The 25,606-nt window shown below is 45.6% G+C and overlaps 1 protein-coding gene across 3 annotated transcripts in view; it reads left to right on the top strand.

The window, feature by feature from the left end:
- Nucleotides 1-25,606, top strand: part of lama3 (laminin subunit alpha 3) — a 197,336-nt gene that overhangs the window by 129,468 nt on the left and 42,262 nt on the right. For all 3 annotated transcript variants that reach the window (XM_033019527.1, XM_033019528.1, XM_033019526.1), the window contains exons 42-51: nucleotides 10,923-11,036; nucleotides 15,594-15,712; nucleotides 16,325-16,405; nucleotides 17,240-17,361; nucleotides 18,828-18,878; nucleotides 19,575-19,726; nucleotides 21,191-21,301; nucleotides 22,291-22,402; nucleotides 23,022-23,168; nucleotides 24,423-24,616. In XM_033019527.1, the coding sequence (XP_032875418.1) occupies nucleotides 10,923-11,036; nucleotides 15,594-15,712; nucleotides 16,325-16,405; nucleotides 17,240-17,361; nucleotides 18,828-18,878; nucleotides 19,575-19,726; nucleotides 21,191-21,301; nucleotides 22,291-22,402; nucleotides 23,022-23,168; nucleotides 24,423-24,616 (1,203 nt within the window). The remainder of the gene's footprint in view (nucleotides 1-10,922; nucleotides 11,037-15,593; nucleotides 15,713-16,324; nucleotides 16,406-17,239; nucleotides 17,362-18,827; nucleotides 18,879-19,574; nucleotides 19,727-21,190; nucleotides 21,302-22,290; nucleotides 22,403-23,021; nucleotides 23,169-24,422; nucleotides 24,617-25,606) is intronic.

The following is a 25,606-nucleotide window of genomic DNA, read 5'->3' as shown; positions in this document are numbered from 1 at the left end:
AGCACCCTTTCCAGTTTAATGATATCCTTCCTCTTGCAGGGTGACCAGAAATGCAGCACCTCAAATGTAGCCTCACCTATGTCTCTCACGATATCCAGAGATAAATTGCTGCAATCATAAAACAAAGTGCTAGAGAAACAGCAGTTCTGATCAGTCTGAAGAAGGTTCCTGGCATGAAACATAGTCTGTCCATTCACTCTACAGATGCTGCCTGACCTGATGAGTTCCTCCAACAATTTGATTTTTGCTCACGGTTCTGTATTGCTGCTTGCTCTGATGTTGGAACTGGATCACACAAGCAGTAAAGGCGAATATGGCCCAACATCTAAGGAATAAATAACAGGCCAATCATCAGGGAAAATTCCTGAGCTATTCTTTTGCCAAACACGGAACATAGAAGGGTATAGCACAGGAACAGGGACCCAACACCCTCTGTGTAAAAACAAAACCGCCCCACACATCTCTTTTAAACTATGCCCTTCTCACCTTAAATCTATGACCTCTAGTCCGTCATATTTCCACTCAGCAAGAATGTGCCTATGTAAAAGCCTCTGCAGTGCCACTATTGTATCTACTGACACCTCCACCCCTGGCACTCATCACCCTCCCAGCAGCACATATTCCAGGCACCCATTACCCTCTGTGTAAAAGTACCAGCCCTGCACATCTCCATTAAACGTTGCCCCTCGCACAGAGCTAAAAAACATACTGTTAAACCGTTACAGCAACTTGGTCAGCATGGACAAGGTGGGCCGAAGGGCCTGTTTCTGTGCTGTACAGTACTATATCTATATGATTATAAACTAATCTCCTCTGCCTGTGCATGGTCTGTATGTCTCCATTCCCTGCACATCCATGTGACTGCTTAAACTCCACTATCGTATCTGTCTCCACCACCACCCGCAGCAGCACATTCCAGGTACCCATCACCCTCTGTGTAAACATACTTGCCCTGCACATCCTTTAAACATTGCCCCTCTCACCTTAAATCTATGTCCTCTTGTTTTTGACATTTCCATCATGAGAAACGGGTTGTAACGGTCTACCCCATCTATGCCTCTCATCATTTTACATGGGGCTGGATGCCAACTATTTCTACGACATTTTAAAATTCTGGTACTTTGACTGGAAATGATTAATAACAGCAATAAAACTGAAGAGTGTGCAATTTAAATAAATTCTGATCATCTTCCAATCATTGCTAAATGTTATAATAGATGCAATTTATTTTATAATGGTTATGTTTAAATGTTTCCACTGGGGTTTATTACAGATTAGAGCTGGCAATCTCCTAATCACTGCTGCTACACATGCCAACATTCCTTGGCTCCGTACCAATCCTCACGTTGGTAGTGTTGTAGCCTATGTTTGAGTCTGTTAATAGGCACCGAGGTGCTAATTACCCGTAGGACTAGCTACGCTGGGCTTGTCATGTTGCCAACTTGCCTGAGACTAGAAGCTTGCAAGAGATGCCCCTGAGCCAAGCTAGCGACCTTTGTCCACCTGTCTGCCAGTCAAACCCCCCATCCCCCCCTCCCTCCCCCCACCTGTATCTACCTCGGTCCGCTGAGGACTGCTGGATCTCCCGGCTGCTAACCATTTAAAACTCCCCTTCCCATTCCCACATTGACTTTCCAGTCCTGGGTTTCCTCCATTGCCAGAGTGAGTCCACACGCAGTCTGGGGGAACAGCACCTCATATTTTGCTTGGGTAGCTTACAACCCAATGGTATGAACGTTGATTCTCTATAATTTTAGGTAACCTTGCCGTTTTTCTCCTCCTTAGTCATTTTACCAGTTCTACAGTTCTCCACCTAGTTTCTCTTGAGATCACATCTTCTCGAGCCAACAATGGGCCCACCCTGCCTGAGATCATTTGTGGCCGGCCTTGCTTAGTCCAGCTCTTCACCCCTGCCCCCACCCCCTACTTTTAGTCTGAAGAAGGGTCCCGATCTGAAACATCACCCATCGTTTTTCTCCAGAGATGTTGCCTGACCCGCTGAGTTACTCCAGCACTTTGCATCTACCCACCTATCACTCACCAGGCTTTGTCCCGACTCCACCTCTCTCTTCCAGCTTTCTCCCCATTACTACAGCTTGAGTTTAGTTTATTGTCACGTGTACCGAGGTACAATGAAAAGCTTTTGCTGCGTACTAACCAGTCAGTGGAAAGACACATCATGATTACAATCGAGACATCCACAGTGTACAGATACATAGTAAAGGGAATAATGTGGATAATGCTTGGTGCAAGATAAAGTACACTCAGTCTGAAGAAGGATCCTGATCCAAAACGTCATTATCCATGTTCTTCAGAGACGCTGCCTGACCCATTGAGTTACTCCAGCACATTGTATCTTTTTCTCTCTCAGAACTTGAATTGATTGAAAGCTACAGCATTGAAACAGGTCGTTCGGCCGACCATCGAACATCCGTTCATACTAGTTCTATGTTATCCTATTGGTCTTTGTAATGGGTTGCTGTTTGTAAGGTGTTGTGCTGCCCTTAAGACAGGGAGAACGTACAAACTCCGTACCGACAGCACCCGTAGTCAGGATCGAACCAGGGTCTCTGGCGCTGTTAGCAGCAACTATACCGCTGTGCCACTGTGCCGCCCTTAAGACATGATGGACTTTCTTAAGCCCCTGACCAAATGCTCCTCCAGTAATTGAAAATGGGAATAGTGCAGACATCAGACATCCGAAATAAAAAGCAAAAATGTTGCCATCATTTTTCAAAGGTCAGGCAGCACCTGTGGAGAGAGAAACAGAGTGATTGTGTTAGGTTGTATTGCTATTACTCCATCTGACTGTATCTCGCAGGCAGTTTAACTCATAATAATCCCATCCCGACTTGTTGTGCTGTAGAAATATTGTCCTTTCATGGCAAAAACATGTAGATGTGGTGATGTAAGTATGTATCATTGCATGTAACACTTGGGAGGGGTCTGTGTGTTTGTACGTGTGTTTGGTTTGTAGAGGTTTATTAGCGGAAAAGTATTAGTCGGCAGGGTGGGGAGCAGTGTGCGTTAGCTCCACCCTGGGGCTTTTGCTTATAATTGGAGAATGTTGTAAGCACATGTCGTGATGTATTAGCACAGGTGACATCACCTCTTGTTTAGTCCACATTTTTGTTAGATCTAATCCCAAATACCAGTTTTATAACATGCGCTTTTAACAGATTTGTATCTAATAGCAACTTATGAAGGACCCAGAAAGAATGTAGGCTTTGGAGAGCGTGAAGAAGAGGTTTACCAGAATGGTAGACACAAAGTGCTGGAGTAACTCAGCGGGCCAGGCCACATCTATGGAGAAAAAAGATTGGTTTTGTTTCGGGTCAGGACACTTCTTCAGATGATCTGAAGAAGGATCCTGACCAGAAACATTACCCATCCTTTTTCTCCAGAGATACTGCCTGACCCGCTGAGTTACTCCAGCACTTTGTATCTATCTTTGGTATAAACCAGCATCTTCAGTTCTTTCTTTCTATGTTTTACCAGAATGGTGCCTCTTTTAGGAGGTATCAACTACGAAGACAGTTTGCAAAACACAAAGTGTTGGAGTAACTCAGTGGGTCGCCCAGCCTCTGACCATGTTCTCTAGAGATGCTGCCTGACCCGCTGAGTTACTCCAGCACTTTGTATTTATCTCAAGATTCCAGCATCTGCAGTTCCTTCTTTCTCCATTTGGACAACATAGGTTTGTTTTCTCTGGAGCATTGGAGGTTCAGGGGAGACCTGACAGATGTATATAAAATAATGAGAGGCATAGATAGGGTGGACAGTCAGTGCCCTTTCCTAGGGTGGAAATGTCAAAGATTAGAGGGCATTGCTTAAAGGTGAGAGGGGGAAAGGTTAAAGGGGATGTGCAGGGGAAATGTTTCTTATACAGAGGGTGATGGGTGCCTGGAACACACTGCCAGGGGTGGTGGCGGACGCAGATACGGTAGTGGCGCTTAAGAGTATTTTGGATAGCCACATGGATATGCAGGGGAAAAAGGAATGGGAGAGTAGATTAGTTTTACGCCATCATGTTTGGCAGACATGGGCTGAAGGGCCTGTTCTTGTGTTGTACTGTTCTATTAAAGGAAAGCAAAGCCTGGAAAATAAAAAGCAAGGTAAATCAATGCTAAAGGCAAAACTAAAAGCATAGCATAAACAAGCATGAGTTTACTTTATAATAAAGCCACAAAGTGCTGGAGTAACTCAGCAGGTCAGACAGCATCTCTGGAGAACATGGATAGATGACGTTTTGAGTCAGGACTCTTTTCTTCTTCAGACCTGAAACGCCACCTATGCATGTTCTCCAGAGATGCTGCCTGATCTGCTGAGGTACTCCAGCACTTTATGTCTTTTTTTGCAAACCAACTTTGTATCTGGGTTTACTCCAGATTGTCCAGATTCAGGGATAGTTTCTTCCGAGCTGTCATCGGGCAACTGAACCATCCTACCAATAACTAGAGAGCGGTCTTGACCTACAATTTACCTCATTGGAGACCCTTGGACTATCTTTATGTTACTGGACTTTATCTTGCAATATACGTTATTCTCTATACCCTGTATCTGTACACTGGGGACGGGTCAATTGTAATCATGTATAGTCTTTCTGCTGACTGGCTAGCATGCAACAAAAAGCTTTTCACTTTACCTCAGTACATATGACAATAAACTAAACTCAAACTCAAACTAAAATCTTTTCACTGTACCTCGCTACACGTAACAATAAACAAAACTACTCTGGTTACTTTTCTAAAACCTTTCCCCACCTCGCTGAAGTTTGCAAGTGACGCTGGCCACTGTTTTTTCATTCCTCCTTTATTTGTGTTGCTAAGATGATAACCGTGCTGGGAAGTGTACATGTTCCAAGGGCAAAGTGAATGTACTCCAAAATATTGGGGAAGTGAGTGAGTAATTGTCTAGACACGTCTGGGTCCAGACGCAGGATAGGTGTGCGGTTGCCACACCTTCGAACCAGTAGCAACTAGACCTGCGAATGCGTCGCATTATTTGTCAGTGCCGGATGGCTCAAGCTGACGTATAAACCTGAGTCAGTGAGGCTGAGTTTAAAGGTGGGGAGGAGGACACCGGAGACTGAATCAGCCTCCATTTGACACACCAGCTATAAAAGAAGCCTTTGGCAGTGAGCTCCCCATTTTAAGGTGTGCACCGAACGCAGAGACTGAAGGAGGATGCCTGAGTGTAATTTGTGGGCGAGGCGGCTGAAGGTGCTGGCGGTACTCCTGTCAATCCTTGGGCCATGTTTCGGAGGAATGAGGGCAATGGAAAAGCCAAAGAAAGTATCACGGAGAGCGGAAAATATTCTCCGGGACAGAGTCAACTGCAGAACGGTAACCTTCTAATCTGACATTGTTAAACATTGTTAAACATTTAGTGAGCAGGGCACAAAGTGCTGGAGTAACTCAGCAGGTCAGGCAACATCTGTGGATTGACAAGCGACGTTTCAGATCGAGACCCTTCTCCTACATTGACTGAGAAGGGTCAGTGGTCAAAGAAACTTTCCCTCAGGAGATCAGAGAAAATATGCCCCACAGTTGTTCAGCACCATCAGATAGATCTAGGGTTTAAATCATTTAATTGCTGTCTGTTTTATTTTTAAATTCTGTGATAATGAAAACTTGTGGTGCGTTTTCTCAAGTATTGAGGCTTTATTAGCTCAGAGGAACAACGAAGGGTACACAAAATGGGAGGGGAAAATGTGAGAAAAGTTAACAGTTTGTTGTCAGCTGAGGCAGATCTTGTTGTCATGTGTACAACGAATAGCTTTGTTCTGCATGCTGTTCAATCAAGTCAGATCAGATAAATGTAAAGGAAGGAACTGCAGATGCTGTTTTATACCGAAGATAGACACAAAGTGCTGGAGTAACTCAGCGGGTCAGGCAGCATCTCGGGAGAAAAAGAATAGGCGATATTTTGGGTTGGAACCCTTTTTCACAATGGGTGAAATCAAATGTAATCAAGGAAAACACAAGTACAATAGATAGAGCAAAAGGGGAAGATAAAGAGTGGAGAATATAGTGCTTGGTGCAGAATATATCTACAGACATCTTTGTGTGCAAGGGCAAGTTGGGAAAGTTGGGCCGAAGGGCCTGTTTCCGTGCTGCATGACTCTGGAGAGTTGCAGTGATGTGAAGCACTGAAATAGGAATGGACATGTTTGAGGGGCTCGGCAGTGGGGGAGAGGGCATGCTGGCTGTACTGAGGCTGATCAGACTGTTGCACTACTGTGGGCTATGTTAGAGTAATTTGTTGTATATTTATTTTGGTTGTTGTGGTGTCTAATATGCCTGTACAGGGAGTGCGGGTGTTCCAGTTCATATCTGGTGCATTTGGCAAACAAACACTCCAGCTCTCTGGCTAATCGAAAGACTACAGATGTTGAAATCTCGAGCAAAATTGCTCGAGGAACTCAGCGGGTCAGGCAGCATTTGTGTGTGTGGGGGGGGGGGGGGGGGGGGGGGGGGGACAATGGACAGACAATGTTTTGGGTCATACGGAACAACCCGTAATGTTGGCTGTCCAGTCCCCTCACTAATGATGTCTGACCTGCTAAGTTCGTCGAGCATTTTGTTTTCTACTCCTGCAGTGCAACCAAATCAAACTCTATAGAAGATCATGGTAGCTGAGGTAGTGGTTGGTGTCGTGCAGTGTTCAAGAGTCTAATGTTTGTTGGGAATTGGTTGTTTTTGAAGCTGGAGGTCACGGTTCTCAGACTCCAGTACCTTCTTCCCGAGATGAGAGCATGGCCAGGGTGGTGTGGGTCTCTGATGATGCTGGCTGCCTTTTTGAAACAGCGCCTCCTGTAGATCCCTTCGATGGTGGGGAGGTCAGTATCCTATGAAGGACCCGGCCATGTCCACCACTCTCTGTAGCCTCCCATGTACTTGGGCTTTTGAGTTACTAAACCAGGCAGTATAGCAACCAGTCAGTGTGCTCTGTACCATACATCCTTTAACCTCCCTACTTATAATCAGACTGGGCTGGCCCTGAGGTTGCATCTATTTCTTTCTTCTCCTCTCCCCGTTGTGATCTTGTTTCTGTCTCAGTCGCTGAATCATTCCCTTAGCCTCTTCAGTTCTTGCGGGAAGATATCACCATCTCTCTGCTCCGAGCCTCTTGTATTTCACCCTGGAGCCACTGAATGGGAAGAAGGGAGGTGCCATCAAAGTTGGGACATCTCATAGCAATTCACAGCCAGCCAAGGTCCTCTGTGTGATGTGACGCGGGGAACCTTGGCCGCTGGTCTGACACGAACAGCCATGAGCCAATTGCGCTGATGAAGACACTGCAGATGCTGGTTTACAGAAAAGGACACAAAGTGCTGGAGTAACTCTGCGGGTCAGGCAGCATCTCTGGAGAACATGGATCGGTGGTGTTTCAGGTCGGGACCCTTCTTCAGACCTGATGAAGTTTGGAAGGGGTTCTCTGTGTCTTTGATGGAATAATGGCGATGGGATGCGATGGGACCCGTGCTTATGGGAGGACCGTTCAGCAGTTGTGAAGGGGACAAGGCCGTTCCTGAGTCTGGTGGTGCACATTCTCCAGCTTCTGTACCTCCTGCCGATGGAAGCGGGGAGAAGAAAAAATGGGAGGGCCAAGACTTTGATTATGTTTGCTGCTTTCCTGAGGCAACGTGATGGTGGGGAGTCTGGTGTGTGTGATGGACTGGGCCAAACCAACAAATCTCTGCTATTTCTTGTGGTCTTAGGCAGAGCTATTCCCAAAGTTCGGTATTGGTGTTGGTTTATTATTGTCACGTGTACTGAGATGCAGTCAAATCATGTACATGAGTACAATCAAGTCATAAACAAGTACAAAAGTTAGTACAGAGTGCAGAATATAGTGTTATAGCATTACAGTTACAGGGAAAGTGTGCAAGATCTGCAATTAGGTTAGCTAGTAGGTTTGCCCTGAATCCAAGTTAGATTCATTATTAATTGGTGATCATGGCCAGTGTTTTGTTGTGAATACCTTCCGCTGAACTGATAATGTTCCTCCTCTGTCTTCGCTCCGCTGTGAAATAGTCCCAGGTAGTCAGCCTTTCCCACTGTTTGTAACGTTTCAATCATATAACCATATAACCATATAACCATATAACAATTACAGCACGGAAACAGGCCATCTCGGCCCTACAAGTCCGTGCCGAACAACTTTTTTCCCTTAGTCCCACCTGCCTGCACTCATACCATAACCCTCCATTCCCTTCTCATCCATATGCCTATCCAATTTATTTTTAAATGATACCAAGGAACCTGCCGCCACCACTTCCACTGGAAGCTCATTCCACACCGCTACCACTCTCTGAGTAAAGAAGTTCCCCCTCATGTTACCCCTCATGTTACCCCTAAACTTCTGTCCCTTATGGCAAGATTATTAAATAATGACTATGGTATGTTTGCCTTCATCGCTTAGGGCACTGAGTGCAAGAGTCAGGAGGTCACGATGCAGCTTTATAGGACTTTGGTTAAACAATAGACAATAGGAGCAGGAGTAGGCCATTCGGCCCTTCGAGCCAGCACCGCCATTCACTGTGATCATGGCTGATCATTCACAATCAGTACCCCGTTCCTGCCTTCTCCCCATATCCCTTGACTCCACTATCTTTAAGAGCCCTATCTAACTGAGAGCATCCAGAAAATTGGCCTCCGCTGCCTTCTGAGGCAGAGAATTCCAGATTCACAACTCTCTGGGTGAAAACGTTTTTCCTCATCTCCGTTCTAAATGGCCAACCCCTTATTCTTAAACTGTGGCCCCTGGTTCTGCACTCCCCCAATATTGGGAACACGTTTCCTGCCTCTAGCGTGTCCAATCCCTTAACAATCTTATGTTTCAATAAGATACCCTCTCATCATTCTAAATTCCAGTGAATACAAGCCCAGTCGATCCATTCTTTCATCATATGTCAGTCCAGCCATCCCGTGAACCTACGCTGCATTCCCTCAATATCACTACCTCAAATTTGCAAACAAAAACTGCAACAATACAGCAGATGTGGTCTCACCAGGGCCCTGTACAACTGCAGAAGGACCTCTTTGCTCCTATACTCAACTCCTCTTATAATGAAGGCTAACATGCCATTAGCTTTCTTCATTGCCTGATGTACCTGCATGCTTACTTTCAGTGACTGATATACAAGGCCACCCAGATCTCATTGCGCTTCCCCTTTTCCTAACTTGACAGCATTCAGATAATAATCTGCCTTCCTGTTCTTGCCACCAAAGTGGATAACCTCACATTTATCTGCATCTGCCATGCATCTGCCCACTCACCCAACCTATCCAAGTTACCTTGCATCCTCATAGCATCCTCCTCACAGTTCACACTGCCACGCAGTTTTGTGTCATCTGCAAATTTGCTAATGTTACTTTGAATCCCTTCATCCAAATCATTGATGTATATTGTAAATAGCTGCGGTCCCAGCAGCGAGCCTTGCAGTACCCCACTCGTCACTGCCTGCCATTCTGAAAGGGACCCGTTAATCCCTACTCTTTGTTTCCTGTTTGCCAACCAATTTTCTATCCATGTCAGCACCCTACCCTACCACCCAACACATACCATGTGTTCTAAATATACCTTCTAATCTCCCATGTGGGACCTTATCAAAGGCTTTCTGAAAGTCCAGGTACACCACATCCACTGGCTCTTCCTTGTCCATTTTCCTAGTCAAAAATTTCCAGAAGATTAGTCAAGCATGATTTCCCCTTCGTAAATCCATGCTGACTCGGACTGATCCTTTTACTGCTATCCAAATGTGCCGCTATTTCATCTTTTATAATTGACTCCAGCATCTTCCCCACCACCGATGTCAGGCTAACTGGTCTATAATTCCCTGTTTTCTCTCACCATCCTTTCTTTAAAAGGGACAACATTAGCTACCCTCCAGTCCACAGGAATTGATCCTGAATCTGTAGAACATTGGAAAATGGTCCATGATTTCTAGAGCCACTTCCTTAAGTACCCTGGGATGCAGACCATCAGGCCCTGGGGATTTATCAGCCTTCAGTCCCACCAGTCTACCCAACACCATTTCCTGCCTAATGTGGATTTCCTTCAGTTCCTCCGTCACCCTAGGTCCTTTGGCCACGAGTACATCTGGGAGATTGTTTGTGTCTTTGTTAGTGAAGACAGATCCAAAGTACTGATTCAACTCGTTAGGCTACATTTGGAGTATTTTCTCAAGGTAACAATGTCAAAAGACTAGAGGGCGTAGCTTTAGGGTGAGAAGGCAAAGTTTGAAGGAGATGTTTGGGACAACTTTTTTTACACAAAGGGTGGTGGGTGCCTGGAACATGCTGACCGGAGTGGTGTTTGAGGCAAATACGATAGGCACAGAGAGGTGCGAGCAAGTCATCGCATGTTTACGTAACTCGTACGCCAAAGCAAACTCCTGCAGATGCCGACAATCCGAAATAAAAACAAAATGATGCTGGGAACACTCAGCAGGTCGGGCAGCATCTATGAAGGGAGAAACAGAGTTAACGTTTCAGGGCAGAGACCTGCAAAAATGTTATTGCCTGAAGCATTTCCATAACTTGAGCTAATTTGTAATTCTGTCTTTATGGATGTAATGTATAGGAAGGAACTGCAGATGCTGGTTTATACCAAAGATAGACACAAAATGTTGGAGTAACTCAGCGGTTCAGTTTGCATCTCTGGAGAAAAGGTATAGGTCTGAAGAAGGGTTCCGAGCTGAAAAGTAACCTATTCCTTTTCTCCAGAGATGCTGCCTGACTCGCTGAGTTACTCCAGCACTTTGAGCCTTTTTGCTGGAAGTAAACTCTGTTGCTTTGCTTGGCTCTTTATTGGTGACTTTTTTCCTGTTTGTCACCGCTGTTGGTGGCGTGTGTGTCTCCCTCTTTCCTCCCCTGGCTCCCAGTGTTAACTCACATCTCCTCCACTGTTGACAGAAATGCAGCGATGGATATTACAAAGAAAACTCGGGATTTTACTTGGGGCGATGTGTTCCTTGTCGCTGTCACGGTCATTCAAACCTGTGTGAAGCACGAACCGGAAAATGCATCGTAAGTAGCAATAGTTCACGAATGCTTTATTTGTCATGTATGCAACTGCACAGTGAAATTCGTTTCGCATATATTACACATGTAGGCGCCACCATTTACCATTTTCGGTGACATTATTCAAAGTCCGATCGGTCCATGCGCTCGATGTACTGGAGCAGTTCCCGCAAACCGATGTCCCCACACTGAGATAGTTTTAGTTTTAATTTTAGAGATACAGCCCTTTGGCCCACCGGGTCCATGCTAACTATCGCCCCCCTCCCCCCATTCACGCTGGTTCTATGTTATCCTACTTTCCCATCCACTCCCTACACATCAGGGCAGTTTACAGAGGGCCAATTAACCTACAAACCTACACTTCTTTGGGATTTGGGAGAAGACTGGAGCATCCGGAGGAAACCCACGCAATCACAAGAAGAACGTGCAAACTCCACCCAGACAGACAGCAGCCGAGGTGGGGATCGAACCCAGGTCTCTGGCGCTGTGAGGCAGTGGCTCTACCAGCTGTGCCACTGTGTCACAGTAATTTGGATTTAATTGTTTAAAGTGTTATTGTTTGTGTACAGCAGGTTCGATCACCGCTGCATCTCACCTTGTCTCCTCCCTCTCCATCTCCCTGTCTCCGTTTCTCACGTTCCCTCAATCCCTCTTCTGTATAACCATCTTACTCAGAAACCCCTCTCACACACAATGGTGCAGCTGGTACAGCCACTGCCTCCTAATGCTGGAGATCTGGGTTTGATTCTGACCTTGGCTGCCGCCTGTGTGGACCGTGTTTATGTTGAGGTTTTTTATTGTCGCATGTACCGAGGTAGAGTCAAAAGCTATGTTTTGCACGTTAGCTAATCAAATCAGACAATACTGTACATAAATACAATCACACCAATCTCAAGGACAGTATGTGGAGCAAAGGGGAAGATAAGGTTGGCAACAGCTTGGTAAGTGTTTAGTTTATTTGATTTTAGAGATACAGCGGGGAGACAGGCCCTTCGGCCCACCGAGTCCATGCCGACCAGCAATCACCCCATACATTAACGCAATCCTACACACTAAGGACAATTTACGTGAACACAAACTCAATTAACCTACAAACCTGTACGTTCTGGGAGAGTGGGAGTAAACCTACGCAGTCACGGGAAGAACGTACAAGCTACATACAGATAGCACCCGTAGTCATGATCGAATACGGGTCAATGGCGCTGTGAGGCAGCAACTTTACCCGCTGCGCCACTGTGTTGCCCAAAGTGTACCACGGTCAGGCACGTGTGGATCTAGGCAGCAGGTAGCGTGTGGCACAGCTGTAGAGTTGCTGCCTTACAGCGCCAATGACTTGGGGGCGATCCTGACTACGGGTGCTTCAATACAGAGTTTATACACTCCCCCTGTGACCGCATGGGTTTTATCTGGGTTCTCTGGTTTCACCTCACACTCCCAAGACGTGCAGGTTTGTCAGTTAATTGGCTTCAGTGAAAAAATTGTCCCCAGTGTGTAGGATAGTGCTAGTGTATGTGGTGATCGCTGGTCGGCGCGGACTCGGTGGGCCGAAAGGCCTGTTTCTGCACTGTATCTCTAAAGTCTAAAGTAAAGTGGGAAAGAGACTCGGAGTGGAAAGTTGTAAAGTAGGAGCCGGTGATCACGGCTGATTGAAGTGAGATATGGCCACTCGGCCCCTTAATTCTGCTGTCCCATTTAGAAAGATAAGAGAGTTGAGTAAGAAGGAAACGTTTTTTTGGCGTTTAGTTTATTATTGTCACGTGTACCAAGGTACAGTAAAAGTTTTTTTTGTTGTCACACAAGACTATACATGATTACAATTGAGCCATCACTGTGCATAGATACAGGGAATAACGTTTAGAGTAAGATAAAGTCCAATTAAAGATAGTTCGAAGGTCTCCAATGAGGTCGATGGTAGGTCAAGAGCACACTCTATTTGGTGAAAGAATGGTTCAGTTGCCTAATAAACAGCTGGGAAGAAACTTTTCCCTGAATCTGGTTATGCGTTTTCAAACTTCTGTACATCTTGCCCGATGGAAGAGGGGAGGAGAGAGAAGAGAGAGTGACTGGGGTGAGACTGGTTTTTTGATTATGCTGTTGGCCTTGCCGAGCAGGGTGAACCTGGATCATTGAATAATAGAATAAGGCACAATGGGCCAAAGAACCTCCTGGGGTGTCCATTTATTACCAAGATACAATTTATGAACACAATCTCCGCAAGAGGAAAGTTATTGACGGAAATAAAGACACAAAGTGCGGGAGTAACTCAGCGGGTTAGGCAACATCTCTGGAGAAAAGTGAAAAAGATGCCCCCTTTCTCCAGAGATGCCCACTGAGTTACTCTAGCACTTTGTGCCTATCGTTGGTATAAACCAGCATCTGCAGTTCCTTGTTTCTGCTTAACAGAACGAAAGTCATAAGAGAAAATAAAGATTGATAAAGGACACATTATTACTCTTCCCAGTGTGAGTTTCACTGATAAAGAATTACCATGAACATCTGCCATGTTCCTACCTGCCCTCCGACTGGGCCACGTACCCATTCAGTGGTCTGAAGAAGGGTCCTCACACCAAACATCACCTATCCACATTCTCCTAGGATGCAGCCCGACCATCTGAGTTGTTCCAGCACTTTGTGTCCCTTTTACCACTCGGGGACATGGGGTGAGTCTTGCCCACGACATCAGATCCTGACAAACACACAGAAAAAAACCCCACATGAAATTGGTTTAAAATTGTCACAGCACTCAGGAGGAATGTAAGAGCAAATCTTCCAAATAGAAAAGAATTGGTTGTATTTCCTCAGGGAAGAGTTTAACGAGCAGATTTTAAATTGTAATCCAGCTGTCTACATCCCAGTCCCTCCCCTCAGTGGAACAACTCCACATAGCTGGGGGGCTGGGAGTGAGGCCGATGTAGGCAGTTGTATGCTGCTGTGATTTAACATGGCCCGAGAAGCAAAAATATGCTCCAATTCTGGTCTATTTCTCGTTTTTTAAGTCGTAATTGATGTTTTTTTAATGCATTTTGCAAATATTCTCATCTGACAATTTGAAATCTCAGTGGTTGCTGGAAGAAAATCTTACAGCACAAAAGGAGGCCATTTGGCCCTGACGTGGAATGGGCCCTGATCCCCTGGTATATATCCAGGTTCATAGTCAGTGGTGGCGTTGGATCAAACACAGAATCCTCTACAGACAGTGCGGCTGTCTGCTGAACCATAACCGATCCAGTTTCCCACCGTCCCCTTGCTCCTAGTTCTGTAAAGACTAATGAACTTAGAATGACCGAATCAATGTCACACAGAGACTGAACTGCAGAGAGTCATGGACATAGCCCAGACACAACTCCCTGCCATCGATTCCATCTAATTCAGTTTAGCTTATTAATGTCACATGTACCGAGAACAGTGAAAAGCATTTTTGTTGTGTGCTAACCAGTCAGTGAAATGACTATACATGATTAACGTCACGCCGTCCACAGTGTATAGATACAGGATAAAAGAAATAACGTTTAGTGCAAAATAAAGTCCGATTAAAGATAGTCCAAACTGATCTGTTTTGTAGTAAATGCCTACTATGTTCTGTGTGCTGAAACAAAGCAAGAATTTCATTGTCCTATCAGGGACACATGACAATAAACTCACTTTAACTTGAACTTGAACAATGGTCTCCCATGAAGTAGATAGTTGTTCAGGACCGCTCTCTAGTTGGTGATAGGATGGTTCAGTTGCCTGATAGCAACTGGGAATAAACTGTCCTTGAATCTGGAGGTGTGCGCTTTCACACTCCTCTACCTCTTGCCTGATGAGAAGAGGGAGCATCTGGGGTGAGATTTGTCCTTCTTTATGCTGGTGGCCTTGCCGAGGCAGCGTGAAGTGTATATGGAGTCAATGGAAGGAGATTGGTTTGCATGATGGTCTGGGCGGCGCCTGCAACTCTGGGCTTTCTTGCGGCCTTGGATGGAGCTGTTCCCAAACCATGTTACACTTCATTCTGCCTCAGCAAAGTAGCCAACATAATCAAGGACCACTCATTCCCTCTTCTCCCCTCTCCCGCCAGGCAGGAGATGCAAAGGCTTCAAAACACATACCACCAGATTCAGGAACAGTTTCTTCCCCGCTGGTATCACACGGCTGAATGGTCCTCCATCTACCACGTCTCTGCCCATTGCTGAAACTTAAGCAGACATTAAATGCTGGGAAACTCAGTGGGCCAGGCAGCATCTGTGGATGGAATGGACAGGTTGGGAACCTTCTTCAAACTGACCCGATGGGTTTCTCCAGCACTTGTGTTATTCTCAGTTTTTATATCTTTTAAGTGGATCAAACGTTTGTTATAGTGAGAAGGGAATGATTTAATAGGAACTTGTTGTGGTACTTGTTCATGTGGAGGGTGAAACAAGCTGGCAGAGGAGGCAGTTGAGGCGGGTACAATAACAACATTTAAAAGACACTTGGCCAGGTGGGGCGAGTGTAGATGGGGCATCTTGGTCGGCGTGGGCAAGTTGGGGCAAAGGGCCTGCTGTATTACTCTGTGACTCTAACTGTTGTTGTCTTCTTTAACAGAACTGTCAACATAACACAGAGGGGGATCACTGTGAACGGTGTCAGCCCAGTTTCTTTGGCAGTGCCACCCGGAGTGTCTGCAGACCCTGTGCTTGTCCACACACAGGGCCCAGCAACAAGTAAGCACCACACAACCAAACACGGAGTCACAGCTCTGTGAGCAAACACCGAGTGCTGGGTCAGCATCTGTGCAGGGAAATGGGCAGATAACGTTTTGGGTTCCAATAACCATTCTTCAGGGAGGAGAAAGCTGGCAAAGAGAGGTGGGGGAGAACTTAGTCTGGCAAGTGATTGATAGACACAGGTTGGGGGGGGGGGGTTATTTGGCAGATGGCTGGAGTAAGTCACAGAGGTGATAGGGTGACAAAATGGTGTCAGATAAGGAGGTCATGCAAAGTTGGAGGCAAGGAAATGGGTGGAAGTGACGGAGGGGAAAGAAAGGGAACAAAAGGGAATTGGGGGACTCATGATAGGAGAGGAGCATACAGAGGAGGGTGAGGGGTTTAGATCGGAAGATACAGTATGTAAACAGGCCTTCCAGGGTGGATGGGAGATGGTGGGAGAAATGTGCGTTTACTGGTGTTGGTGCGGGGCAGGGAAAGAGAGAAGGCATGGGGGGTCATGACTTAAAATTGCAGCATCCAGTCTTCATACTGTTGGGTTGCAGTGAGGTGCTGTTCCCCGATATCATCCTGACTCTTTGATCATCTGTAACTTGCTTCCCTTCACAGCTTTGCCACACGGTGTGATGAGGTTAATGGTGCCATGAGGTGCTCATGTAAACCAGGCTATAACGGGACAAAATGCGAGAGGTTAGTCTTTCATCATTAATCACAATGCCAAGCTTTGTAAAGCAATGGTGTTATTGGTTCATTACTGTCGTGTGTACCGTCATACAGTGAAAAGCTTGGCTTGCTCGCTATCCCGTTAAATCACATGATACATGGGCACAATTAAGCCATACACAACTCCTCTTGTGTATCAGTCCCCTGGAATCGGGCGAGAAAATAGAAAAGGCACAGGATCATAGAACACAGGCCCTTCGACCCACAATGTCCATGCCGAACATGATGCCAAGTTAACTATGCAACTAAGCTCTCTATCTTTATATGTTATTATGGGACAGAGGAGTATGTTGCACTCAGATGACACAGTGGTGCAGCAGTGAAGTTGCTGCCACACAGCGCCAGAGACCCGGGTTCGATCCTGACTATGGGTGCTATCCGTACGGAGTTCGTACATGCACTGGTTTCCTTCAACATTCCAAAGATGCACTGGTTTGTCGGTTAATTGACTTTGGTAAAAATTGTAAATTGTCCCTGGTGTTGTGTAGGATTGTTCTAGTGTACGGGGCGATCGCTGGTCGGCATGGACTGGTTAGGCCGAAGGGCCTGTTTCCGTGCTGTATATTTAAAGTAAACTAAAGTAAAAACAAGGAACGGCAGATGGTGGTTTAGACCAAAGATTCTGGAGTAACTCAGCCGGTCAGGCAGCATCTCTGGAGAGAGGACCCGACCTGAAACGCCACCTGCTGTAAGCTTTCTCCCCAGAGATGCTGCCTGACCCGCTGTGTTGTCCAGCCCTTTGTGTCTGTCTCTTAAATGAAAGTAAAGTTGCATTGACGTTACTCTGATTGAATCCCACAGGTGTGCTGCAGGATATTTTGGGAACCCACTGGAGATCGGGAATCAATGCCGGAGATGTCAGTGCGGCAATTCTGAGACGACCAGCTGTGATCCCTTGACAGGACAATGTAACAGCTGCCCAGGTATCATCTCACAGAACAAAGAGAATTGGGGCAGGAGCTGGTATTCATAAGTTAAAGGAGCAGAATTAGGCCATTCGGCCCATCAAGTCCACTCTGCCATTCCATCATGGCTGATCTATCTTCCCCTCTCAACCCCATTCTCCTGCCCTCTCCCCATAAACCCTGACACCTTTCCTAATCAAGAAATCTGTCAATCACCACATTAAAATAAGCATTGACTTAGCCTCCACAGCCTTCTGTGGTAATGAATTCCACAGATTAATCACCCTCTGCCTAAAGAAATTCCTCCACATCTCCTTTCTAAAGCTACATCCTTTTACTCTGAGGCTGTGCCCTCTTGTCCTAGACTCTCCCACGAGTGGAAACATCCTCTCCACATCCACTCTATCCAGACCTTTCACTATTCGGTAAGATTTGCTAATGAGTACAGGTCCAGTGTCATCAAACGCTCATCATATGTTAGCCCAATCTTTCCTGGGGCCATTCTTGTAAACCTCCTCTGGATACGCTGGATATTTTCCACCGCCAGCACATCCTTCTTCAGATATGGGGTCTAAAACTGCTCACAATACGCCAAATGCGGTCTGACCAGTGCCTTATGAAGCCTCAGCATTGCATCCGTGGTATTGGTATTGGTCATGTTTACTGAGATACTGTGAAAAACTTTATTTTGCGTGCTATCCAGTGAGATCATGCTGCACATGTAACGTCAGGTAGTGCAAAAGGGAAAATAAACACAATGCAGAATGTAGTGTTACAGTTACAGAAAAAGTGCTGGTGAAAAAAAGTGCAAGGGCCATAACAAGGTTGGGTGGAAGATTGGGAATTTATTCTTTGCTTATGAGAGGACCATTCAGTACTCTGATAACAGCTGTTCCTGAATCTAGTAGTACACGATTTCAAGCTTCTGAATCTTTTGCCCAATGGGAGACTCTTCGAGTCATAAAGTAATACAGCATGGAAACAGGCCCTTCGGCCCAACATGCTCCATATACCACACTCACCTGCTGTGTTTGGTCTATATCCCGCCAAACCTTTCTTATCCATGTGCCTGTCCAAATGTATTTTAAATGTTGTACAGGGTAATAGTACCTGCCTCGACTACCTCCTCCGGCAGCTTGTTCAAAATACCCATTGTGTGAAAAAGTTACCTCTTAGGTCCTCAGGGTAAATGCACTTTTTGAAATTGATTTTGTTTGAGAAGAGGAAATCTTGAGAGGGGAGAAGGGGGTGTGCATGGTCCTTGATTATGTTGGTTACTTTCCTGAGTTGATGGTTAGCAGGGACTCAATGGGCTGAAGGACCGCTTTCTGCATAGCATCTCTCTTTCTGATTCCGTAGAATGTTTTAAACTGGAACAAGTAAATTCCTATTTCCGGTCTTTCTCTTTAGAATCCCCACACTCATTGCATTTATCCTGAGGTCCTCGACATGACCGCTCATGAATATGTTTTGTTCCTTCACAGACTGTAATAATGAGGAACACAAAGACACCAGCTCTGATGGAAAGTGCGACAGTGAGTAAAACAGCCCCCTCTCCTCTGTCCTGGCTCTGGGAGCGTTGGGTGGGGAAGGTTGAGTCCCTGGGGTTCGAGCACAGTAGGCACTGCCTCACACCACCAGGGACTCAGGTTCGATTCTGACCTCAGGTTCTGTCTGTGTGGAGTTGTCTATGTTGGCCACGGGTTCGTTTGCCCAAACCGTGATTGCTCTCAATCTTCAAGCTTGAAAGCGCGCACCACCAGACTCAGGAACAGCTTCTTCCCCTCTGTTATAAGGCGTCTGAACGGTCTGTATGTTCTCCCTGTGACCGCATGGGTTTTCGCTGGGTGCTCCGGTTTCCTCCCACACTCCAAAGACGTACAGATATGTAGGTTAATTGTCTTTGGTAAAATTGTAAATTGTCCCTAGTGTGTAGGATAGTGCTAGTGTACAGGGTGATCGCTGGTCGGCGCAGATTCGGTGGGCTGAAGGGCCTACTTCCGCACTGTATCTCTAAAGTCTAAAGTGTAGTTCGGAGTTTAGTTGGAGTTTGTGGTGTTCACGAGCCTGATGGGTGTTGGGCAGAAGCTGCCCCTGAACCTGGACGTTACAAGAAGGGATGCCCAAGGTGGGACAAGTCTGATCATGTGAGAGATGTATCGCTGTGTCTGCCAGTGTTTGGTTTCTGTGCCAGTGGGGCACTGCCGTGCTAACCTGTTCTTGTGTCCCAGTCTGCGACAGCTGTGTAGAAACATTGCTGCTTGACCTGAGCAAGATGGATTCGGACATCCAGAAAATCAAACTGCAACTTCAGAATGCAAACATCAGTGCTAGTGCACAACTCCAAATGGACAACTTGGACAAGGCCATCAAACGGACTGAGGTAGACACGGTGGTCAACGGCCAACAGCACTTTATTGTCACATGTGCAAACGCACAGTGAAACTCTTTTTCTTGCATACAGTTCATTAAAGTATTGCCATACCCAAGCACAATCCCTGATTACCAAAGTTCATAAGTTCATGAGTTATAGGAGCAGAATTAAATGATTCAGCCCATCGTCGACTCCGCCTTTCATTCATGGCAAATCGATCTTTCCCTCTTAACCCCATTCTCCTGCCTTCACCCCATAACCCTTAAACATATCCATTGACTTGACCTCCACAGCCGTCTGTGGCAATGAATTCCACAGATATACTACCCTCTGACAAGAAATTCCTGCTCATCTCTTTTCTAAAGGTACATTATTTTATTCTGAGGCTATGGCCTCAGGTCCTAGATTCTCCCAGTAGTGGAAACATCCTCTCCACATCCACTCTATCCAGGCTTTTCACTGTTGGTTAGTTTTAATGAAGTGTCCCCTCATCCTTTTAAACTCCAGCGAATACAGGCCCAGTGCTGTCAAACGCACAAAATATATCTGGACCATCTCCAATGCCAGCACCTGCTTCCTCAGATATGAGGCCGAAACTGTTCACAATACAAATGCAGTACTTTATAATGCCTCAGCATTACTTCCCTGTAACAAGTGTACAGTAGTAGTCCACATTTCCAAAGTCTAGTCCGGTCCGCTCGCTCAGTCTCAAGGAGTGGCGCCCAATCCAGTCATGCCCCAGGCTGCTGTTTGGGCCTTCAGCGATGGCCTCATCCCACAGCTCACCTTTTGCAACCGTGTGTACTCGCTGCATCACACCTGCCTCAGAACTTCACATAGCAACCTCCCTCAATGTTTCAACTTTGCCGTTATTGTAAAACCTTGTGTATTTTTCGTCTTAAACAAAATGTTAGTTTAGTGCTTAAAAATACCCAATTAATACCAAACCCATTTGTGATTTCTTGGTTAGGTTGATGTGGTGTATATGTTGGAGAGGAAAAAGTATGTGATTGTGTGTATGTGTCTGTGAGAGAGGTGCATTTGTGAGATAATGTAAGTGTGTGAGAGAGTGTGTGAGAATGTGTGCGGTGAGAGAGTGTGTGTATGTGAAAAAATGTGTGTGTGTGTAAGAGTATGTGAGATAGTGTGTATGTGAGAATGTGCGATAAACTATATGGGAGAGTATATGTGAGAGTGTGTGAATGTATGTATGTGAAAGCGTGGGAGAGTACATGAGAATTTGTGTGTGTGAGAATGTGTGTGTGAGAGAGAATGTGTGTGAGTGAGAGAGAATTTGTGTGAGAGAGAATGAGAGTAAATTTGAAAGTCATTCACCTAAAATTTATGATTTTAGAATGTATTTTCTAGTGGACTGAAAATGATTTATAGCATATAAAGTTTGCTAAAAATGTACCTGAAGTAACAAATGGAGTTGTCTCAATGTAGCTGAAGTGAGTTGTTTGTGTGTTTCAGTCGGATCTGGATGCGTACCGATCCATCGTCAACACACAGGTGAAACAGACTGACAATTTGGAAAATGACAACCTGAATCTCATTCAAGATATCAACGCTCTCGAAGAAAAGGCAAGCACCTTCTCCCATTTTGAAATATACAACGTGTCTTTACGAGGGTGTAAGATAGTGATGGAGATAAGGGAAAGGTGGGGAAACATTTGGAAAAACACCATCCCACCTGAGAGAAGTTGTAATGGGACATAGCACTGTATAGCACAGGAACAGTCCCTTTGGCCCACAATGTCCGTGCCAAACATGATGCCAACTCATAATTGTACACGCTTTTATAGCTTCCTCTGGCAGCTCGTTCCAGATACGGATTACCATCTGAGTGAAAAAGTTGTCCCTGAGGTCCCTCTTAAATCCTTCCCCTTTCACCTTAAACCTATGCCCGATAGTTTTTAAATCCTCTCATAAGTTCGTAAGTTCTAGTAGCAGATTTAGGCCATTCGACCCATCATGTTTACTCCGCCATTCAATCATGACTGATATATCTTTCCTTCTAAACCCCATTCTCCTGCCTTCTCCCCATATCCCCTGACCTCTCGGAAAAAGTCTGTGAGTGTTCACTTTATCCATGCCCCTCATGATCTTGTACCCCCTCAATAAGGTCACCCCTCAGCCTCCTATGCTCAAAGAAGTCCCAGCCTATCCAACCTCTCCCTATAACTCAAGCCTGCAAGCCCAGGTAACATCCTGGTGAATCTCTTCTGCACCCTTTCCAACAAGCTGGGAATCCAATGTTTGTCTGAAGAAGGGTTTCGGCCCGAAACGTCGCCTATTTCCTTCGCTCCATAGATGCTGCTGCACCCGCTGAGTTCCCCCAGCAATTTTGTGTACCTAATCCAATGTTTAGTTTAGTTTAAAGAGTTTAGAGAAACAGCACGGAAGTAGGCTCTTCTCCACACCGAGTCTGCACTAACCAGTGATCCCCGCACATTAAGGCCGCATTGCTTGGAGCGTATGTTAGGGGCTGCGCATGGATGTGGGGCTGGACTCTGCAGACTGGAGTTTTATTGCAAGCCCTGTTCTAACACTGGATAATGTTTCATGTTAAGGCGGAAAAGAATTCGCGGAGCACGCAGCAGCTGCTGACGTCGGTGGATGTGACCACGCAACGGGCACGTGACCTGCTGACAAACGTAGAAAATGTGGCAATGAACATCTCAGGTAAGGGGGCAAGGGTCAAGAATGTTTTACTGTTGTACGTTCTGAAACGGAACAGTGAAATTCTTACTTGCAGCAGCACAACAGATGCACACACACACTTCATTTATAATATACTCCACATACAAACCAGTGCTTTGTGAAGTTACGACATAACATCCCATCTAAAGAACGGCACACTGGCACAGCGGTAGAGTTGCTACCTTACAGCGCTAAAGACGTGTAGATTTGTAGGTTAATTGGCTTCTGTAAATTGCCCCAGAGCTAGTGTACGGATGATCATTGGTCGGCACGGACTCGGTGGGCCAAAGGGCCTGTTTCTAATCTTTATTTCTAAACTAAATTAAACTTTAATCTTCTATGCCCTGACCTATGAAGTCAAGCAATATTTGCCTCCTTCACCACTCCAACCAAATATGGTTTCACCAAATTCATAGAGTCATGGAGTATGAAAAAGACCCTTCGGCCCAGCTTGACCACGCCGACCAACAAGCCCCATCGACACTAGTCCCACCTGCCTGCGCTTGGCCCATAACCCTTCTAGGTGTTGTAAGCAAACTTTGTTGCAAAGGCAGAACGGAAAGGCTTTTCTCCTGCAGCGTGGTTTTGTTTCTCCTTTCAGATCTCATCAAGAAGCTGAAGGATATTGGGTCCGGAGGCACTGTGCAGAACATGACCGAGGTAGAACGAATGCTCAACGAGATGAGGGGCCTCAACTTCGACGAGGAGAGGAAGGTGGCAGATCGGGAAAAGACTGAATCTGAGCTATGTAAGCCTTGTAACTTCTGCTTTCCAGCACAAGAATGGGAGGGTTGATGCGGCACCTTCCTTCAGAGCTGCTGCTGGGCTGAAGGCTGAGTTGGGTTCAGTTTAGTTTATTGTCATGCGTACCGAGGTACAATAAAAAAGCATTTTGCTGCATGCTATCAGTCAGCAGAAAGATAGTACACGATTACAATTAAGCCATACACACTGTACAGATAAATGATAAAGGAAATAATGTTTAGTGTAAGATAATGTGCAGTAATGTCCGATTAATGATAGTCCGAAGGTCTCCAATGAGGTTGATGATAGCTCGGGACCACTCCCTAGTTGTTGGTAGGATGGTTCAAAGTGATGTGAGACGAAGATGGAAAGGGTGCAGGAGAGATTCACCAGAATGTTAACTGGGCTTGCAGGCTTGAGTTGTAGGGTAAGGTTCAAATGGCTGGAGATAGACACAAAAAGCTGGAGTAACTCAGCGGGACAGGCAGCATCTCTGGAGAGAAGGAATGGGTGACATTTCGGGTCGAGACCCTTCTTCAGACTGGTTAGGGATAAGGGAAACGAGAAATATAGAACAATGAGAGAAAGATATGCAAAATAATGATGATAAAGGAAACAGACCATCGTTAGCTGTTTGTTGGATGAAAACGAGAAGCTGGTGCGACTTGGATGGGGGAGTGATAGAGAGCAAGGGAATGCCGGGGCTACTTGAAGTTAGAGAAATCAAAATTCATACCACCGGGTTGTAAACTGCTCAAGCTAAATATGAGATGCTGTTCCTCCAATTTGCGTTTTAGCCTCACTCTGACAATGGAAGAGACCTAGGCCAGAAAGGTCTGTGTGGGAATGGGAAGGAGAATGAAAGTGTTTAGCAACCCGGATGATTGCTACTTGGATGAAATGGCTGGGCCTTTTTTTCCTTGATTTTCATAGTACCTCAATACATGTGACAATAATAAACATAAATCTAAAAAGCCAGAGTGTAGAATATAATGTTGCACTTCTATGGCATTACAGTTACAGAGAAAGTGCAATAAAAAAGTGCAAGGTCTGCAATGCGGTAGGCTGGTAGATCAGGACTACAACCTAGCTTATGGGAGAACAGTTTAAAAATTTAATGACACCAGAAAAGAAGCAGTTCCTGAATGGGGTGGTGAGTGCATTCAAGCTTTTGTATCTTCTGCCCGACGGAAGAGGGGAGAAGAGGGAATGTTTCCATGCTGTATCACTCTATGACTAGATGTTTATCATCTTACAGTGCTTGATCAGATTAAGAATATTCTAAAAAATATCAATGAGAACAAGATGCTTGCTACAGATATAAAGGATGCTTTGAGCTCATATCTGGCCAAACTGATGGATCTTCAAGAAGCAATGACTGAAGCAGCAAAATTAACCAAGAAGGCTGAAGACATCAACAAAATTAACTCCATCGCACTGCAAGCCATTAAGGTGACTAATTTTGTATGAAAATTATATTATCTGTGGTTTCTTTTCTGTAAGATTGTATTCTGATCAATTTTACATGAAGGTCAGGCTATGTGGTCATCCTCAGGGACTGCTTCAGACAGTCTGCCTTGTAACACCAACCCACTTTGAACGTACAGCACAGGAACAGGCCCTTCGGCCCACAACGTCCGTGCCGAACGTGATGCCAAGATAAACTAATCTGCTCTGCGTGTACGTGATCCATATCCTTTCATTCCCTGCATATCCATATGCCTATCTAAAAGTCTCTTAAACACCACTATCGTATCTGCCTCCACCACCAGCCCCTGGCAGCGCGTTCCAGGCACCCACCACCCTCTGTGTAAATAACATGTCCCGCACATCTCCTTTAAACATTCCCCCTCTCATCTTAAGGCTATGCCCTCTAGTCTTTGACATTTCCACCCTAAGAATAAGGATTCTGCCCGTCTATCCTATCTATGTCTGATTGACATTCCATGGAATATCTGCACTTTGTGAAGAGATCTGGTTTCAGCCAAGGTGAAGCTAATCTATTTAACACACACCAGCGACATCTGTTGGCAGGGAACTGGTATTATCAGGCTTTAGTTTGTGTTTTGTTCGGTATTAACAAAGTTCTGGAGGAACTCAGCGGGTCAGGCAGCATCTATGGACGGTTCATTTCATTATTGTACAGTGAAAAGCTTTTTGTCGCGTGCTATCCAGTCAGCTAAAAGACTATACATGATTACAATCGAGCCGTCCACAGTGTACAGATACAAAGGGAACTCAGCGAGTCATGCAGCATTTGTGGAGGGAAATGGACAGAGCACATTTCGGGTTGGGACCTTCGAAGAAGGGTCCCGACGCGAAACGTAACCTATCACAGATGCTGCCTGATCCGCTAAGTTCCTCCAGCATTCTTTGCTTTGCTCAAGGTTCCAGCATCTGCAGTTTCTTGTGTCCGCCTCTAAACCTTCCCTATCCATGGAC

This window comes from Amblyraja radiata, chromosome 4, assembly GCF_010909765.2.
Source record: "Amblyraja radiata isolate CabotCenter1 chromosome 4, sAmbRad1.1.pri, whole genome shotgun sequence".
Lineage (NCBI taxonomy): Eukaryota > Metazoa > Chordata > Chondrichthyes > Rajiformes > Rajidae > Amblyraja > Amblyraja radiata.
Note: the sequence above shows the minus strand (reverse complement) of the source record. Positions and strands in the feature narration are given on the sequence as shown.